The sequence below is a fragment of the Schistocerca serialis genome, chromosome 1, assembly GCF_023864345.2.
Source record: "Schistocerca serialis cubense isolate TAMUIC-IGC-003099 chromosome 1, iqSchSeri2.2, whole genome shotgun sequence".
Lineage (NCBI taxonomy): Eukaryota > Metazoa > Arthropoda > Insecta > Orthoptera > Acrididae > Schistocerca > Schistocerca serialis.
The window spans coordinates 639047636-639068848 of NC_064638.1; the positions used below are offsets into that span (position 1 = coordinate 639047636).

The 21213-nt window shown below is 43.6% G+C and overlaps 1 protein-coding gene across 2 annotated transcripts in view; it reads left to right on the forward strand.

The window, feature by feature from the left end:
- Positions 1-20922, forward strand: part of LOC126457979 (GTP-binding protein Rhes-like) — a 432083-nt gene extending 411161 nt beyond the window's left edge. For both annotated transcript variants that reach the window (XM_050094744.1, XM_050094752.1), the window contains 2 exons: positions 3671-4042; positions 20502-20922. In XM_050094744.1, the coding sequence (XP_049950701.1) occupies positions 3671-4042 (372 nt within the window). In that variant the 3' untranslated portion in view covers positions 20502-20922. The remainder of the gene's footprint in view (positions 1-3670; positions 4043-20501) is intronic.
- Positions 20923-21213: the final 291 nt, after the last annotated feature.

Here is a 21213-nt window from a genome sequence, read left to right on the forward strand (position 1 = left end):
GTGTCAATAAAGTTTCCCCTTCCTGGGACAATGAATTCACGGTGTTCTTATTTCAATTTCCAGGAGTGTATTATGATGTTCCAGTTTTTTCGGTGTTTTCTTTTTGAAGGTAAGAAACCAGTTTTTGAAATTCAAGTTTTGTAAGGTTAGATTGCTGTTTGATGCTACTTACGATATTTTGATCCCGTTAAAACATATGTGTTACCCTGGAATCGCACCTCGTTGCATCCTGCGTACACCACCGTTTGAGAGCACATTTCAGCTAAACGCTTCAGTTTCAGAGTGTGTATTTTTATTCGAAAAAAAAGTTGTGATTGTCTGTTTTCACTGTTTACAATGTTTCCAGCTGTCGCTGTGTCGATCGTCTTCTGTTTTGTGTAGAAGTGTCTGTATGCATATTTGAAACATGCCCGCAAACAAATGATCTCTGTGGTATTTGGATGTCGAACGTCAACTGTCTGAGCGTGCCAGTCGTGAAGATGATCGTATTTCGTTTTTTTCCGTAGTTACAACGTGGATGACACTAAATGTCACGACAACGGACAATGAAAATACTTTTCGAATCTGGTTCTGCGTCAGCCTATTACATAACAAGCTGATGTAAAGTTCAAAGCTCGAAATAAGTAAAGAATTCTTTATCGCGTACAGACCGACGGAAAGTTGTTGTAACTACGACATGGCGAACTACGCAGATGACAGGAAACTCCAGGTACTCCGAAGTTCTGCGCTCTGATATCAGAGTTCTACCTACAGTTAGGACATAGATTACTGCCGCAAACACTAAAAATTGGACATCTTTATTTACACAGGACAACAAGGCGGGGTGACACGTATGTGTTAACGAGAACCCAAAAACTCATAGGTGGAATCAAACAGCAATTAAACGCTACGAATCTTGTGCTCCAGAATCTCGTTTTTTAGCTACCAATAGGAGTCTACTGAAATAACCGTAATACTGGAAACACAGTTTTATAAGTATGCAACCAACATGTGTTATAGATTACTGAAGATGCTTCGTAAATAAAGCGAAGCGAAACACGTATGGCGTAGTATAGCAATTGAATAAAACCTTCATATGCTTTGAGGAATGCATTGTCTAAAAGTAAGAAACAAAATAAATCAGTGGAGCATATGACCCTACGTTTTATGATGCTCGAAATTATGTGCAGCAAGTGAGACTACACAGTCTACGTATTCCACCAGAGCCATATCTCTATTACTCTTTAAAGTTATATGATTCAAAGTTAACTTCGAATTCTCAGCTGGCGTCCCATTTGCTATAAACGATTTCGAGCATTATTCAAAGACGCATCAATAGTTCATATAATCTATTTTATTTCTCACTTTCAGGCAAATAGTTCCAAAAAAAGTTTAACCGTTTCCTTTCAAACATTTTTTTTCAGTATTTGTTATTTAATCTTCAGTATCAGTGGAATGTAACTTTATATGAGTGCGTAAAATAGCTAGATGTCGAAGGGATGGACATTTTGACACTTCATATACACAGCTAGCAACTGTGCGTGAAAGGGTGTCTCAAAAGGAAGTTTTGTTTGATGTGTCGAAATAGAGGATGAATTCCATTGACAAAATCTTTATTTACTATTCAAATATCCAGTTTAGGAACCTGCTTCTTAATGTCATTTAAATACAATCCAGAATGCCTCATTTCAACTATGAACAAAATTTTGTCTGACGCTTCGGTACGTAGACACTGATGTTTTCTTTTAGTTGCTCCAGGTAAATCCAGTTATTGACAAGCACTTTATATTGGACGTATCTGCATTAAAAAAATCCATGGGGCTCATGTATGGACTGCACGGGGTCCACTTATGTTACCCCTCCTGGACATCAATTTGATAGAGAAAATTTCACGAACTCGCAGAGTAGACGCATTGGAGAAGTGTGCTGTGGCCCCGTCCTACTGAAACCATGTTTTCTCATTATAGCCATGAAAGTTCTGCAATTCAGGCACCAAAAATAATTTAACGTCATCACATAACGTTCCGAATTCACTGCAATACCGCTCTCGTCCCCGAAAAAGTCTGGGCCAATTATTCCTCGGGATGACATCGCAGCCCACACATAAAATGTTGGCGAATGAAGCGGTTTCTCATGGTTCTGTTTAGGATTCATTACACTTCAGTAGCGGTTATTTTGTTTGTTGATGTGACCGTTCATACGAAAATGAGCCTCGTCAGAAAACAAAGTGTTGTTAAGTGAAGCGCACTCAGTCACTTCATTAACGAACTGCAGCCTATGTCTGGCACCCTGAGGCTTTAATTCTTGCACCAGCTGGATTTTGTTAGGCTGCAGTTCAAGATCTTCATGGATAATTCGGTGCAGTGATGATCTACGCACATTTCTAGAACTTCCATGCTAATGGAGAGCTTAGGAGCATCACGAAGTGGCGGATATGCTATCTCCGAGGACTCGCCCGTTCTCGATGACCTTGGTTGCCCGGATTTCGGGTTGGCCAGTGTTGAACCGATCTCCTCAAACGTTTTGATCCATTTCCGGATAAGAGGGACACTGGGAGCCTCATTTACATTATGCAGTCGACGATCGCTGCAACTTTCCTCCGTGGTACAGTCGCCGAATCAACGTTTTTGTAAAATTCTCGCATACAGAACGCACTGTCTGCTCCCGAGAAGCACTGAATTCCAATGGTTCAAATGGCTCTGAGCACTATGGGACTTAATTTCTGAGGTCATCAGTCCCCTAGAACTTAGAACTACTTAAGCCTAACTAACCTAAGGACATCACACACATCCATGCCCGAGGCAGGATTCGAACCTTCGACCGTAGCGGTCGCGCGGTTCCAGACTGTAGCACCTAGAACCGCTCGGACACTCCGGCTGGCGCGCTGAATTCCTAAGGCCAAGAAAGTGAGCTCTTCAAATATAAACTATCTTTAGGACACCGTGTATTACAGTTTTTCTTGATATTAATAATTCAGTTTTTCTTAAATACCCCGATTACCCTCAAGCAAATAAATATTCTTTGGAAAATTAGACCTCACTCTGCTCAATTTTATGCCACATTTGTACATTTACGACTCTTCATGTGGACACAAGAATTCGGAAAAAATCGTTACGTCTTTCTCTCAAATCAGTAATTAAGATTTTCATAATTAGCCTCATTATTATCAAGCAATAAATTTTCTCTTGGAAGACTATAAACTACGATGGTCAGTTTGATGTTGCAGTTATCCATTTCTTGCTTTTCGTTTGCCTATGAAAATTCGATTAAAAATTTTCCATCAAGTCACTAATTACGATATTCTTAAATACCATTACTTTCAGGCAATTAAATCTTTCACTGGAAAACTAGACCCTACGTTGGTTAATTTGATACCCCATTTGTCTATTTCTGACTCTTCGTTTGGCTGTGGTAATTCGGACAAAAATCCATTCTGTAATTTCTAGCGATACCTTTTCTCATTCGTCAAACAATTGACCATTTTTATTTACTTGCATAAACGGACAAAATCTACAAAAGTAATGATACACACTTAAAAATGACAATATAAGTTTCTCTATCTGTCTGAAATGAGACTGCGGTGGTCTAGTGGCAGTCTGTATCTGAATATGGACGTTTCACTGTACTTTGTAAAGCGTATTCATCTCTCATGTATTTGGTACCATTTCCTGCTCCGTCTTTGCTGCGATAGGTGGAGCGCGAGACGACAGAGTCGGTGGTGACGGTGGACTGGGAGAACGGCTTCGTGGAGGCGTCGGCCAAGGACAACGTGAACATCACGGAGGTGTTCAAGGAGCTGCTGGCGCAGGCCAAGGTGAAGTACAACCTGAGCCCGGCGCTGCGGCGGCGCCGCAAGCAGTCTCTGGCGCGCCACTCCATCTCGGTGGACCAGGGCCAGCAGGAGGCGGCGGCCGCGGCGGCGGCGGCGACGGCGGCGGCGGCGGCGGCTGCGGCGGCGGCGGCGGGGGCGGCTGGCTCGCACTTCCCGTCCCCCCAGCAGCTGCAGCAGCTGCAGCAGATCCGCGAGCGCCAGGGGAAGCGCAACTCCTGCTGCATCTCGTAGGTGCGCAACGCTGCAGTCTGCTTCCCTTTCTCTTTTAAGGTGCTGCTCACCGCGACCACTAGCTGCGCGGGGCTGTTGCACGAAGGTGGAGGATAGCCCATGAAACGGAGCAAAGTCACGCGTGCAGCTAGCTTGTGCTTGCGGGCCAAAGTGCATTGGCGCCAGCGTCTCACAATTTCAGTCTGAGCGACACGTGCAACAGTCGTATATCTGACCTCAGTTATATTCATTCTCCAATTTGTTTCACCACCACTGTGTGATGAAAAATTCAGTTTTTCAGGCGCATTTAAATTTGGCATTACGTTTTCGGTATACCTGAGTTATGTTATGAGAATCGTATGGAATTTGTAGAGGATTATCATTATTTACTTTTTACATTTTCACAAGCTTTCAAGTGGTTAAATTCCAAAGGGCTTCTATCTGCATCTAAAGCTAAAGCTTTCAGATGAGTGTCCTTCGGACATTGTCAAGTGCTGATAGGGAGTTGCTGCCCCTTGGCGAACAGCACTATTCCGACAGCTTCTTTTTCCTTTTTCTTCTCTTTCTTTTTTAGTCGTTAGTCTCCCGACTGACTTGATAAGCGCGCCACGAATTCCTCTCCTATCCCAGCCTCTTTTTCTTGTCAGAGTTTTTCATGTGTTCGTTTCTTCGCCGATCGTGCGGGACACCTGCTCTTCTTTCCCTTATCAGTCCATCTAATTTTCAACTTTGTGCGTGCAAAACTGGTACTGCAATCTGCAGTCGCTGCTAATTTGATGCTGTGGTCCACATATTTTAAAATTAATAAACTGTTCCGGACTATTATGCCGTTGTCGAACGGATTTCACCTTAAAACCCAACGTTTCGTCCCTATCTTCTGAGGAAGTTTCCAAGGGGGATCGTTGTTTCTTTGAATGTCCGATTCACACCCTGGCTCGCTACTGACAGAGGTAAATCACGTTCATCCACACAAGGTTATGAGGAAGCACTTGAACACGGTGCATTGGCGAAATCAGCTAATCGTGTGAAATAAATGACTATGATCATAGCACAGTCAAAGTGGAAAGTAGAATTATCTTTCAATAAATTTTTGGCTTGTTGATACGTAAATATTTTGAGAGTAAACAGCAGTTACGAGGGCTATTCGGAAAGTAAGGTCTGATCGTTCTCGAAATCGAAATCACAGTGAAAACCAAACATGTTTTATTTGTAACAGTTTGCTAAGCCTTCCTCCTAGCTCTCTACATACCTGCCGATCCGACATATTCATTTGTCTTAACGTTGTACCAACTTTCCAACATCCTCGCTGCTGTCTACCGCTTCTCTACATTGGTCTGCAGTTCGTTGTCTGTGCGAAAATGTTGTCTTCGTAGCCAACTGTTCACGTGAGCAGAGATGAACACCAGTAGGCGAGAAGCCCAAGCCGTAACACTTTCCACCGAAAATGCTGCAGGGGCGCTCTCATTGCCCCTGCAGTGTGAAGCCGAGAATTGGTATGAAGAAGGAAATTGAAACTTCCTGGCAGATCAAAACTGTGTACCGTAACGAGACTCGAACTCGGGACCTTTGCCTTTCGCGGGCAAGTGCTCTCGCAACTGAGCTACCCAAGCATGACTCACGACTCGTCACCACAGCTTCAATACTGCCAGTACCTTGTCTCCTACCTTCTAAACTTCACAGAACCTCTTCTGTGAACCTTGCAGAACTAGCACTCCTGGAAGAAAGGATATTGCAGATACACGGCTTAGCCACAGCGTGGGGGAATGTTTCCAGAATGAGATTTTCACTCTGCAGCGGAGTGTACGCTGATTTGAAACTTACTGGCACATTAAAACTGTTTGCCGGACCGAGACTCGAACTCGGGACCTTGCCCGCGAAAGGCAAAGGTCCCGAGTTCGAGTCTCGGTCCGGCATACAGTTTCAATCTGTCAGTAAGTTTCAGATCAGCGCACACTCCGCTGCAGAGTGAAAATCCCATTCTGGAAGAAGGAAGTTCATTACAGGTGCGTTATGTAGGATTGCGTGAAATCAAGCGAAACTTCTCAGCGGGCACCCGTACTTGGCAGGAGACGCTATTGTTCTAGGAACCTTCACGTGCTCACTGTGCGCTCAGAATCTAAAAGAGCGACGTGACGCGATCGACAGTCATACTAGAGACACAGCCCAACACATCTGTGCAAAGCTTCATCAGTTTTTCAATGTCGTTTCCATTTCGCGTGCTATCGGTCCTCACTTTCCGAATAGCCCTCGTAGATGGTCACTCACAAGAGAAGTTATTCGGAAACTGGAGAAAGCTACAGAGTTGTAGAAGGAGGGGAATTGCATGGGGTAAATGGAACAAGAGGGTAAGGAAGTTTCGGCACATAGACTAACATACAGTCACTTTAAGAAACACAGAATAAGTAGCAAAATGATTCGAAATAAAAAAGGTCAACTGGTTAATAGAAATAGAAAATAAGGCGAGTTTGATTAGATTTTGAAAAGTACATAATTACTGCAGTTCCGAAGAAAACATTAATGGACGTATCACAAGCATACAAAAATAATCAGTACTTTATCATAAAATGTAAAGGAAAACTGAAAGTATATTAAGCGGGAGTGGTTTCGGGAGAAGCAGTTGCAGCCGGGAAGCAATTTACGATTGCGGTTGATAATGGGGAGCATATTCAGGAAAAATAAGGAAACATTCATTGCATTCGTACATTTGGAGAAATGATTTGGTAATGTGGAAAGGAATAATATATTTGACATCCATAGCGAATGTTCTGTCAACTGCAAGAATAGAAGGGTAATCCATTCCTTTAGGTGAAACATACAGGAGTAATAATTACTACTGCCCGCATCTCGTGGTCGTGCGGTAGCGTTCTCGCTTCCCACGCCCGGGTTCCCGGGTTCGATTCCCGGCGGGGTCAGGGATTTTCTCTGCCTCGTGATGGCTGGGTGTTGTGTGCTGTCCTTAGGTTAGTTAGGTTTAAGTAGTTCTAAGTTCTAGGGGACTTATGACCACAGCAGTTGAGTCCCATAGTGCTCCGAGCCATTTTTTTGAATAATTACTACTGAAATCATAATAAATAAATAGTCCTTTACTAAATATATGAGCGTAGGTGAGCAGATGCAACAATCCTGAGCTGAGAGATAATTACGAAGAAAGAAATTCGATACCATGCGTCTTTTTCGTGATAATTAGCACTGCAGTCTGCCAATCCGACTGTTACGCGCTCAAATTCAAGCGGCCCGCTGGATACAACTAGCATCCGTTGTTCTCATAGCGTACATGATAGTACGCGTGACTGCTCAGCATTCGGCTCGGATTCGATCCTTACCACCGTCCCACGTCCAAGTTTTACATCGCTCTCTTCATCCGTTTTAGGAAACTAAAAGAAACACGCGTTTGGCGTCAGTTTCCTCTAACACAGCGCACCGAACGAAGTGCCTCAACTGGAGGACGACGGTATCCTCATTTATGTTTTCCGTGATTTCCCTAAATCGCTTCGGGCAAAATGCTGGGGTGATTCCTTTGAAAAGGCACGGCTGATTTCCTTCCCTATCCCTTTATAATCCGAGCTTGTGCACCGTCGACCGCGTTGCCGATGGGACGTTAAACACTAATCGCTTCCTCTAATAGGCCGCTTGAATACGCGCGTGCAACGGTCTGATTATTTAACTTCAATGCTAATTAACTCGGAAAAGGCGGAACGTATCGATTTTTTTTCTTATCAGTTATTTCACAGTACAGCCTACCCTGAAACACCCTTACAAGGTTTTCAGACTGTTTATGACCACCCTGTTTAGAGATTGTCATCGGTGATGAATTTTTGATTTTCAACTTTGTACTTAGTCATTCGTCTTTACTTAACACCCTCTGCGAGTTGCATTCTAGCAGCTCCCAGGTATAGAAGTACGAAACCAGAATTTGGTTACCATTACTACACTTTTTTGTTTAAAACTGATAAACAATATTTTATTCAAAATAATCTCCATTGCTATTTGTACATTTCTCTCACCTCTTCAGCAGGCTATGAATATCACGCCAAAAAAACAGTTCTTCCTTTGAAGCGAAGCAGTCAGAGGGTCATTTTCGTACATTTTCATACGAACTGAATCGCTGTTCAGCGAGAGTGTGTTCCAGTGATGCAAACAAATGATAATCGTACGGAGCCAAGTCTGAAGAATAAGCCGCATGCCCCAGTATTTCCCAACTGAACGCCTCGATCGTTTCCAGGACCCCTTTTTTTTGTGTGTGATGGGGCGTTATCATGGAGCAATATGGCTTTGTGTTGCCTTCTCCATTTTCCGGTCGTTTTTCACGCAATACTCCATTTAAATTGATCGTTTGCTGTTGGTAGCCATCAGTGGTAACTATTTCACCACGTTTTAGTAGCTCATAGTAGATGACACCCTTCTGATCCCACCAAACACAGAACATTGTCTTCTTTCCAAAGGGATTTGGTCTTGCAGTGGATGTCAGTAGTTTACCTGGATTTGCCCATGATTTACGACGGTTAGGATTCTCAAAATATATCCATTTTTCATCACCTGTCTCTATTCGATGGAGAAACGACTTTCTTTTGTACCTGGCGAGCAGCATTTTACAAGTAGTCTTTAGATTTGCTTGCTGCCTTTCATTCAGTTCACGCGGAACCCATTTTCCCACTGTCTGCAGCTTTCCCATAGCTTTCAACCGAAGAGAAATGGCTTTCTGCGTTAAATTCAATTGTTCCCCGAGTTCCTGTTAAGTCTGAGTATCATCTTCATCCAGTAAGGCCTGAAATTCGCTATCTTCGAACTTTTTCGGTGGTTTCTCGCGCTCGTCGTTTCTCACGTCAAAATCACCTGAATTTTTTGCACCACTCGAAACGCTGTGTTTTCCCAAGAGCGTGTCCGCCGAAAGCTTCGACAAAGCTTCGATGTGATTCTGCAGCTGTTTTCTTCAAGTGATAACAGAAAGGCTGGCCGGTGAGGCCGAGCGGTTCTAGGCGCTTCAGTCTGGAACTGCGCGACCGCTACAGTCACAGGTTCGAATCCTGCCTCGGGCATGGATGTGTATAATGTCCTTATGTTAGTTAGCTCAGAGCCGTTTGAACCATCTGATAACAGAAAACCAATGCTGTCCACAAATCGTAATTCGTAGGCACAAAACTCGACATGTTTAGGGGTTTGAAACACATACTGATGTATGGAAATTGGGTTACTGTGTGTTAACATTCATCGTCAGCCGTTACAGGAAGCAGACACGGTCTCAGGGGCCCTACACTGACCGCTAGCACCATCTATAGGGAAATTCCTGTTTCATACTTCTGCACCTCGTGTCTCTCTGTAACCAACAAATACTGGATGTGTACTGTAATGGAAGTGTTATTCTAATTATTCTTTACTATCACCTCCTAAAATATTTGCAATTGGCCTGGAACTCCCTGTACATTTTCAGTTATATTTGTTGCACTGTTTTTAAAGCATGTGTGAATTTTATTTGTACGTACATTATCCAAGTAAACGAAAAAATTACAGTTGCAGGAATGAAAGCTTCTCCATGATGTGAAAGTTCTCATGCGTTGGCGTGATTGTTCTGCGAAAAACACTGAGGTTCGCCTGTCATTTACGGTAAACAGCACGTTACACCCACTTGTTTGTATTCACATCTCCCTTGATATTGGCCTTCAGAGCGTCAGTTTACGAGACGGTGGTCCAGACAGAAAATGCATCAGCACCGCCCCGTAAATCCATTACTGTTATTGACACGTCTTAAATATTTGTGCTGTAGTTCCGTTTATACCAAAAATCACAAGTAAGCACCATGCTCTCACTGCGAAGTGACTTCTGGCATCAAAGACTGTTTTACTCGTATTTTGCAGGTGATTTTTGTGTTAGAAAATATAAACGCGCAAATCAAAGCTATACGATATCTTTGAGCAGCCAGTAGGTCTGATCAGGCGACAAAAGAGAACGCACGTCCTCTGCACCGACAATATGAAATAGCAGAGTAACTCTTGTGACTCGGAATACTTCACGTCAACATAATTACAACAATCACTCATTTGAAGCCGTTAGCACTTTAGACTGATCGATTACCGAGAGCCACGTTGCTCCAGTTCATTGGTTTTATCCATTTTTGATGTTGTCAGTAGCAAGCTAAAACATTCCACATTGAACAATTAATGACCAAATGAACACTATCAGTAACTCACTGATCCAGCAAGCCACTAAAACAAGAACAAACAGAAATGTGAAAAGGTTGAAAAATGAACTAACTAATTGCAAATAAAGGTTTATTAGCCATTGACCATGGTTGCGATATTTGTAAAAATATCTTCTTCAGAAGTAGCGGCCTTGTTATATCGCATGATGGTACAACAGATTAGATGAAGCCGAGCGGCTCATATGCCAGGGACTAAGGCCAACTAACTCCAAACGATAATATAACCTCACGAAACCTGTGCTACAAAAGTTGTTTCTAATCTGAAGAACAAGAGAAAAACATGAGGAGACACAGCTTAGTAACATATCTGTTTCTTCTGCGTAGTTCAGTTACTAAATATATAAAAACAAACATATATTATAGGACACTGAAGATGCTTCTTAAGTAAAAGAAGTGAAACTTACGAGACAAAAAACAAACTGGCTTTCATTTAGTTGCAAAGATGGAACATACCTCCATGAATATATTTTGTATTTAAAAGTCTGTTATCCAAATGGTAAATGTGTATTTATTTTGCCTTCACAATACAGCCAGCGCCTGATCGTTCAATAAAAGTACCTGCTAATGTTTAGCGTGGTATGATTCCATCTATAACACAGAAAATTCAGAAGTTGCGTCTATATCCTGGTTTTATGTAAACTGGAGGTGAAGGGGAAAGAAAGGAAAGCAAAGAAAAGTGATTATTGATATGAGTTGCACCACGAATTTGTGCAGCATCATCGGTGATGAGCAGAAATGTGTGCTGTACTAGGACTTTTTTTTCTTTTTGTTGTTGACGGGCCCAGGCGAGGAATAAAACTTTCTGTCGTGCAGTCATCAAGAGTACATAAATGGGTCTTCAAGCTCCAAAAGCCCATATCGATAATGTTTCGTTGGATTTTTGAAATTCAACTTTGAACTTAGTCATTCGTCTTTACTTAACAGGCCCAGCATTGAAATCTGCAGCAATTTGCGGAACAGTTACGCATATGTCACTTTGAACGATTCTCTTCAGTCGTCGTTGGTCCCGTTCTTGCAGGATCTTTTTCCGGCCGCAGAGATGTCGGAGATTTAATGTTTTGCCACGTTCCTGATATTTACGGTGCACTCGTGAAAAAGTCGTACGGGAAAATCCTCATTTCATCGCCGCTGGAGATGCTGTGTCCCATCGCTCGTACGCCGACTATAACACCACGTTCAGGCTCACTTATATCTTGATAACCTGCCGTTGTAGGAGCAGTAACCGATCTAACAATTGCGCCAGACACTTGTTGTCTTATGAACGCTTAGCCGACCGCAGTGCCGTCTTCTGCCTGTTCACATACCTCTGTATTTGAATACGCATACCTATATTAGTATCTTTGGCGCTTCAGTGTATATAACTAGTGTATGTGTGGTTGCCTAATGTTGTCTCCGAAATGGAATTTTCACGCCTACAAATTATTCAAAGAATCCTGCCATTGAAAACCTCCACATACGGATTTCCATAAAAAGAAGTATCACATTGTTGTTTTACTTCAGTCTAGCAAATAAAACCAATTATTCCTATCGGAATGCTACTAGAATGAATGCTGTAAATGATTTATTCTCAAAAAACATGTAGAGTGCTAGAAATTCTATAAATATTACGTACATAATGTCGGATCCTACCACAAATGTAATGTTGAGATTGGCAAACACATGTTTGACATTCTATAGATCACGCTCCCTTTTACTGGATGGACACAAACCCAGCTGATGCTGATCAGCGACGAGAAACAGAAGAGCAACACCATGACTGGCACTTTCACAAAAAGCTCAGTGGTGAAGGAAGTGGAACTCAACACATTTACTGCGAATGTTTCTCTATTTGCCGAAGCGGAGTGAGCAGATCGCCTACTGAAGTATGGTCATCAATTTTAGTGCAACGATGATCTGCTCCTTGGGGCATTGACTGCTGTGCAGATTATGTACGTGGCATACCCATAAAGGTGGTCGCTCATGTCGGCACCAATGATGTGTGTCGCTATGGATCGGAGGAAATCCTCTCTGGCTTCCGGCGGCTATCTGATTTGGTGAAGACTGCCAGTCTCGCTAGCGGGATGAAAGCAGAGCTCACCATCTGCAGCATCGTCGACAGGACTGACTGCGGACCTTTGGTACAGAGCCGAGTGGAGGGTCTGAATCAGAGGCTGAGACGGTTCTGCGACCGTGTGGGCTGCAGATTCCTCGACTTGCGCCATAGGGTGGTGGGGTTTCGGGTTCCGCTGGATAGGTCAGGAGTCCACTACACGCAACAAGCGGCTACACGGGTAGCAGGGGTTGTGTGGCGTGGGCTGGGCGGTTTTTTAGGCTAGATGGCCTTGGCCAAGTACAGAAAGGGCAACAGCCTCAACGGGTGTGGGGCAAAGTCAGGACATGCGGGGACCAAGCAGCAATCGGTATTGTAATTGTCAACTGTCGAAGCTGCGTTGGTAAAGTACCGGAACTTCAAGCGCTGATAGAAAGCACCGAAGCTGAAATCGTTATAGGTACAGAAAGCTGGCTTAAGCCAGAGATAAATTCTGCCGAAATTTTTACAAAGGTACAGACGGTGTTTAGAAAGGATAGATTGCATGCAACCGGTGGTGGAGTGTTCGTCGCTGTTAGTAGTAGTTTATCCTGTAGTGAAGTAGAAGTGGATAGTTCCTGTGAATTATTATGGGTGGAGGTTACACTAAACAACCGAACTAGGTTAATAATTGGCTCCTTTTACCGACCTCCCGACTCAGCAGCATTAGTGGCAGAACAACTGAGAGAAAATTTGGAATACATTTCACATAAATTTTCTCAGCATGTTATAGTCTTAGGTGGAGATTTCAATTTACCAGATACAGACTGGGACACTCAGATGTTTAGGACGGGTGGTAGGGACAGAGCATCGAGTGACATTATACTGAGTGCACTATCCGAAAATTACCTCGAACAATTAAACAGAGAACCGACTCGTGGAGATAACATCTTGGACCTACTGATAACAAACAGAGCCGAACTTTTCGACTCTGTATGTACAGAACAGGGAATCAGTGATCATAAGGCCGTTGCAGCATCCCTGAATATGGAAGTTAATAGGAATATAAAAAAAGGGAGGAAGGTTTATCTGTTTAGCAAGAGTAATAGAAGGCAGATTTCAGACTACCAAACAGATCAAAACGAAAATTTCTGTTCCGACACTGACAATGTTGAGTGTTTATGGAAAAAGTTCAAGGCAATCGTAAAATGCGTTTTAGACAGGTACGTGCCGAGTAAAACTGTGAGGGACGGGAAAAACCCACCGTGGTACAACAACAAAGTTAGGAAACTACTGCGAAAGCAAAGAGAGCTCCACTCCAAGTTTAAACGCAGCCAGAACCTCTCAGACAAACAGAAGCTAAACGATGTCAAAGTTAGCGTAAGGAGGGCTATGCGTGAAGCGTTCATTGAATTCGAAAGTAAAATTCTATGTACCGACTTGACAGAAAATCCTAGGAAGTTCTGGTCTTACGTTAAATCAGTAAGTGGCTCGAAACAGCATATCCAGACACTACGGGATGATGATGGCATTGAAACAGAGGATGACACGCGTAAAGCTGAAATACTAAACACCTTTTTCCAAAGCTGTTTCACAGAGGAAGACCGCACTGCAGTTCCTTCTCTAAATCCTCGCACAAACGAAAAAATGACTGACATCGAAATAAGTGTCCAAGGAATAGAAAAGCAACTGGAATCACTCAATAGAGGAAAGTCCACTGGACCTGACGGGATACCAATTCGATTCTACACAGAGTACGCGAAAGAACTTGCCCCCCTTCTAACAGCCGTGTACCGCAAGTCTCTAGAGGAACGGAGGGTTCCAAATGATTGGAAAAGAGCACAGATAGTCCCAGTCTTCAAGAAGGGCCGTCGAGCAGATGCGCAAAACTATAGACCTATATCTCTTACGTCGATCTCTTGTAGAATTTTAGAACATGTTTTTTGCTCGCGTATCATGTCATTTCTGGAAACCCAGAATCTACTATGTAGGAATCAACATGGATTCCGGAAACAGCGATCGTGTGAGACCCAACTCGCCTTATTTGTTCATGAGACCCAGAAAATATTAGATACAGGCTCCCAGGTAGATGCTATTTTTCTTGACTTCCGGAAGGCGTTCGATACAGTTCCGCACTGTCGCCTGATAAACAAAGTAAGAGCCTACGGAATATCAGACCAGCTGTGTGGCTGGATTGAAGAGTTTTTAGCAAACAGAACACAGCATGTTGTTATCAATGGAGAGACGTCTACAGACGTTAAAGTAACCTCTGGCGTGCCACAGGGGAGTGTTATGGGACCATTGCTTTTCACAATATATATAAATGACTTAGTAGATAGTGTCGGAAGTTCCATGCGGCTTTTCGCGGATGATGCTGTAGTATACAGAGAAGTTGCTGCATTAGAAAATTGTAGCGAAATACAGGAAGATCTGCAGCGGATAGGCACTTGGTGCAGGGAGTGGCAACTGACCCTTAACATAGACAAATGTAATGTATTGCGAATACATAGAAAGAAGGATCCTTTATTGTATGATTATATGATAGCGGAAAAACACTGGTAGCAGTTACTTCTGTAAAATATCTGGGAGTATGCGTACGGAACGATTTGAAGTGGAATGATCATATAAAATTAATTGTTGGTAAGGCGGGTACCAGGTTGAGATTCATTGGGAGAGTGCTTAGAAAATGTAGTCCATCAACAAAGGAGGTGGCTTACAAAACACTCGTTCGACCTATACTTGAGTATTGCTCATCAGTGTGGGGTCCGTACCAGGTCGGGTTGACGGAGGAGATAGAAAAGATCCAAAGAAGAGCGGCGCGTTTCGTCACCGGGTTATTTGGTAACCGTGATAGCGTTACGGAGATGTTTAACAAACTCAAGTGGCAGACTCTGCAAGAGAGGCGCTCTGCATCGCGGTGTAGATTGCTGTCCAGGTTTCGAGAGGGTGCGTTTCTGGATGAGGTATCGAATATATTGCTTCCCCCTACTTATACCTCCCGAGGAGATCACGAATGTAAAATTAGAGAGATTAGAGCGCGCACGGAGGCTTTCAGACAGTCGTTCTTCCCGCGAACCATACGCGACTGGAACAGGAAAGGGAGGTAATGACAGTGGCACGTAAAGTGCCCTCCGCCACACACCGTTGGGTGGCTTGCGGAGTATCAATGTAGATGTAGATGTAGATGCTTACACAGTGGTTGCAGTATGCTGTACGCAAACTCCTAGGGCTGAAACTATGTCAATATAAGACACAATATGAGACAAGGTTTATGTATCCTCTCTATCCAGGAACAGAAATTAGACTCCAGTATTCTTCGGTTATGAAGCACTTCAATGTGTGCGGAACTGCACAGAGAGAGAAAGAATCGTCACCCGGTTGAAGAGAACAACAACTCCATCCACGGACAAATGATTTCACATGCTCTTTGTAATGAACTCAGTACTTCTCAAAATGTCTCTAGGTCGATCCCTGGAGGGAAGTGTCTTCGCTCAATCCATGCAGGGAAGTGTGTCTCTGCGACAAACATCACTTTTTCGTGGACACGTGGCATCTATGTTTGCACTCATTACAGAAACATCGCCTCCCTTTACATAGGTCATGAATCTGCCAGCCAACTGCCTGAAGGTCATAATATTTTCAGAGGATTTTCTGAAAGTTTCAGTTTCCCCTCCAACAGCCTTAGCACTCTGCCAATTAAATGCACAATTGTGCCTTTCGGTGGGAATCATGCTCCGACAATTCCCTTCAGAAGTTTCCTCAGAGGTCAGTTCACCACCATTTTTGTAACTTTGCACATTCCTTAACACTAAAAATGATATCTTTCCGCCATGACCCGCTACTCATACTCTTCCACCAGGTACACAAGTCTGAAGTTTGTTTTTGGTGCACCTGAGTGCAACCACCCACCTGCACTCCGTGTGCTCTGGTGGTTCTGTGGCCTCCAGTGTTGCAAACCGCCGCCTTCCCGCTCTGGTCTCTCTCAGGGCAGTAAATGTCCACCCCTGCAGAGCACTACTCTCTTCGAAGTCCTGCTTTAACCAATAGCAGCTACTGAGGAATGAGTTGCCTACGTCACACTCTCTGTCAGTTCTCAACACTAATTAACTCCCAGACACGCAGTACTACAGACATTGAAACTTCCTGGCAGATTAAAACTGTGTGCCGGACCGAGACTCGAACTCGGGACCTTTGCTTTTCGGCCTTGACCCGTCACTCATACTCTTCCACCAGGTCCACAAGTCTGAAATTTGTTTTCGGTGCACGCGAAAGGCAAAGGTCCCGAGTTCGAGTCTCGGTCCGGCACACAGTTTTAATCTGTCAGGAAGTTTCATATTAGCGCACACTCCACTGTAGAGTGAAAATTTCATTCTACTACAGACATTGTTAATACGTGGCCCTAGACGGTATCAAGCTTTGAAATGATTAATAATCCGATTGTGCATCAAAATCGAAAAGAATTTACAGAATGGTAAATGTATGGTTTCAAAATTTTGATGCATTATACCAAAAGCAAATATTTCATATTTGGTTTGAATATTTCACTTTTATCATTGAGCAGCTTTGCAGTGATGGTTGCAAAGTAACAAGGTCATTCTTTGGTGAGCGGTAGTTTTCGCAGTAAAATAGTGGAAGTTTTTTTCCCAATTTTACGCAGGGTGGACATGTATAGGGGGTTTATAGCCTAACATCTGAATTTCAGGCAGTTATCGGCGGCAGCGCTTTTCTTTGGATGTCGCAAATTAATGAGATGCGATTTGTATCCTGCAGTCGAATGTAAAAACTATACCAACTTTGCTCATAAAACTAAAAGAAAATGCACTGCGCCTACTTTCGTGGAAAGAGGAAATTTATTGTCATCGCAATTGTGTTTTTTGTTTTAATCAATGCTCAGTTATAAAAGATGCATTGACATGAAATAAAATTGTTCTTGTGTGTGTGTGTGTGTGTGTGTGTGTGTGTGTGTGTGTGTGTGAGAGAGAGAGAGAGAGAGAGAGAGTGTGTGTTTCTGTGTGTAATTGTGTGGTTGTCCTAGACAGCTGTGCTCCAACCAGGGTGTGGCTGCATTTTAGCCTCATTCATCTCGTTTTTGTTCTGCAGGTAGCTGACGCTATGGCCTTTTGCATTAATGAAGCACTGCCAAATGGAGCAACCAGCCACGTGCCCCACCCTGGAGGCTGCTCTGATCACAGCTGGCTGAAGCCTTTGCTACCAGATATGGCACGGGCTCTGACGAGCAGAGACATAAGCTGCCTATTTTCCAAGCAGTGGACGTTTGAAAAAGCGATGTGGGGAATTCTCCAGAATTTCATTGATGTTCCAGGGGGCGGGGGCGGGGGGTCAAGTCTTTCTGAATATCTTTAACCGATTGCATGAAGCATGCTCTTCTCATCTTCTGTATATTTATGACTGATTTTCGCAGTCTGGAAACAGTATGTTAATGCCACCAGAAGGGTCTCTTTGTAGACCACCAGCGAAAAGATAGGATAAGTCTCTATCACTATCTACGGAGAGGAGAGGGAGGGATGAGAACTGGTTGGGGGGAGAGGATTAGAGTGCCTCAAAGATGATTAATTCATGAGCACACATCTAGGAGGACACAGCTGCAAATGCTGCTCCCTCTGGAATCTTTTGGGATGACGATTTTCCCCAGTACACAGGTTGCATTATGACCCATTCATTACGAGTGCTGCTTTTTTCTCATGAGAGTTTCAGTGTGTACTTAGAGCAGCGAAGCAAAAAATTGTTCAAATGGCTCTGAGCACTATGGGACTTAACATCTGAGGTCATCAGTCCCCTAGAACTTAGAACTACTTAAACCTAACTAACCTAAGGACATCACACACATCCATGCCCGAGGCAGGATTAGAACCTGCGACCGTAGTGGTCGCGCGGTTCCAGACTGAAGGGCCTAGAACCGCTCGGTCACACCGGGCGGCACCAGTGAAGCATTTTCCATCAGTTGTGGTAGTGCGTATTGGCTTCAATTACATGGGTGCAGTGTGATTGTCAAGCAGGCATCTGCAGCGAGCTCTGACATCAAACAGCAATAGACACAGTTCTCAGCTGTATGCTTACTGGTAATACACTTATTAAGCTCCTCTCTGTCCAACACCAGCATATCATCAGTTGAACACAATTTCCATCAAAAATAAAGATAGCACCTTCCAGTCCAGTTTTTTTTTCTGTCAGCTTGTAGGTGAAGGGTAGAGATTGAGTGCATCGGCCACTGCTTTCGAGTGGTATTGTGAGTTGTTTTGGCAGCAGCTAACACCAGTCGTATGACATTGTCAATTTTTGAGCTGTGTTGCGATTTTAGGCTCTCCTTGCGAAATGCTATGCATATAGTTGCAAAATTACGACCTGTCATTATGATTAATTACATAATTAGAAACGATCTTTACTTCAGTTACTCATCCAAAATAAAGTACATTAATCTAACCTTCCTCTCTTGCATCCAGACAGTTTCCATGTGTTGGGGGGTGCACTTGGGTTTCTGCCCAGAAGTACCATGGTTCAAGTCCTGGAAAGGACACCACCATTTTTTATTTCCCGTCAGTTCTCAGGAGGGATTGGAGTGGGCCGTCATCACAATCCTAGTACAAAGAAATTCCCACCAAAATTCGAAATTCCCACTCTAGGGTAGATGGGACAAGTTGCGAGGGGGAAGCGTGGTGAGGGGGCAGAGAATCACATACAAGCGAGGAAAACATATGACGTCATCCGGGGGTGGGGTTGGGGATGGGGCAGGGGTAATTAATTGATCAATTTACTTAATTTATGTACCAATTTCTTATCAAAAGAGTGCTCATGCCGCTCTTACCCTACTACTGTCCAGATTGTGCAAAATTCCCTTTTTGTGGTTTTTTTAGCATGCCACTTCATTAAGACCCACGCTGTTAACGTACAAGTATGCAAATTGCCCTCACGCCCATGGCACTAGCCTCACATTTGAGGGCTTCCAAAATCAGAAAATAGGCCATTATTTTTTATTATTTTTGTTTTGTTTTAATGAATTACAAACATCAGCTGTGTTTGGAACATTGATAGAAATCAACAGGGAGAGTTAAGAATGTGTGCCAGACTGGATATCGTACCCGGGATCTCCTGCTTACTAGGCAGGTGCTCTAACCACCGAGGACACACGAATGCGCGCGGCTGCGCGGACTTATCACAGGCACGCCCCCCCTCCTTCCCCCCCCCCCCCTCCCCCAGCAGACCCACATTCTCAACCTATTCCACGCACTACTAAAGTAGTGCTCCCTGACGTGATCCTTCGCTTGTGATCGCCATATTTATATGCGTATAGTGCTTGTTCTTTCGGACATATCTGAAAGAACTGGCACCATACAAAAGTTATTTTTTTTAGCCTCGTGTTTGCCAAAAACGCTGAAGGCTCTGTTGCTCTGCAAAACCGTGTGTAAACAGCCCAGGCCTACTTCTCGTGGCGCTTCCACCCTCAGCATCCCACACACACCCAGAGGTTGTAAATCTGGCGAATGACTAGCTGTCGCCTAGGAGCGTATCGCCAGCCATAGTTCCACGAATTCACTGCCTGACCCAGTAGTCTTCCGACACAGTGCCGCTCTCAGCAACATTTCCTCTTTCCCCAGTCTGGGCTCCAATGCAGTATGTCTTTTCGCAACGCCAGAAACATTTAAAACGATCGGGTCTTTCACCATGTTAGAGGAAGGAATATTTACATAGGGCACCGTACTATCAGTCTCTATGGTACATGCTCATCAATAAGTATTCATAGCAATCCCCATCATCCAACTTTAGTAAATTATGGAACTTGTAGAAGAATGAAAATGAAACAGGCATATAAATTTTCCTGCCTCATTTCAATTGTAATTCAGAACATAGAAATTCACGCCCTTGCAAGTTTTGGTAACTTTCTGAATGAAATACATGGCACCTCCTTCCATGTCTCATTTCAACAGAAAGTGGATGCATGTTACATAAAAATTTTGTTTGAGAAGGGAATTTTACGAATGTTTTGTTATAGGTCTCTGGTGTTTCTTCGCAAGGTCTATTATTAGATGCCACAGAATGTTCAGAAAAAGGGCTGATATTTTGCAATTGAAGTATATGATTATCTTGTTTTCCATCTCTTCTGCCAATCTGTCTGCTATCAGTGGTTTCCATGTGTTCTTTTTTTTATTTTGCTTCGGTGTCAGTGTACCCAGTGTATGTTAAGAGTTGCAGCTCGCCAGCAGCCTTGTGAGTGTCGCAGCAGCAGGTGTTGTGACGTTTTCCCCGGCCTGTGTCCGCAGGAGCCCCCGTGCGGCCGGCGTGGGGCGGCGGCGTGAGCCAGGCGGTGCCGGCACGCACCCCCCACCCCTCGGCCTCTCGCACACAGTACAGTACTACATGCTCAGCGACAATCTCACTCTACACCCTCGCGCGCGGCAGCCCAGCCACCGCTGCGGCCAACGCGCCCTCCGTCATCACTTATTGCAAGCAACAAGTAACGTCACTCATAGACTCTCCATAGAAGGGCAACTGTATCCATTCTGCGCTGAATCGACCGAGTTAACAATCGTTGACTCGTGTCGGATTCGTGTACTACTTTGCTCACTTCGTGTATTCTGTTTACATCCTTACTGTAATAATACTTTTGTTCGTGAGAGATAGTAATTTTAATAAGCATATATCTTTAGAAAGATATGTTTACGAATAAAGTGAAATGAAACTACTAAGAGTCAACAGAAGTCTTTCATTCTTCTTTCTGTAAAACCTGTCTGGTAACATGACTATTACGTATTCTTTCTTTTCCTGCTATTCGGATTGTTTGTGAATGCTGCAGCAACTGCCCAGACACGGGAAAGGCTCTTCACACAAGTAGGTAACAAAACATATGAACAAGTAAGTACATAACTAGCGATTTCTACGGACCTCTCATCAGGTAACGTTCTATCACAGACAAGAACAAACACGAAATTCTATCAGTTTTCGTACATAACCTAACGTAGTAAAATCCATTCA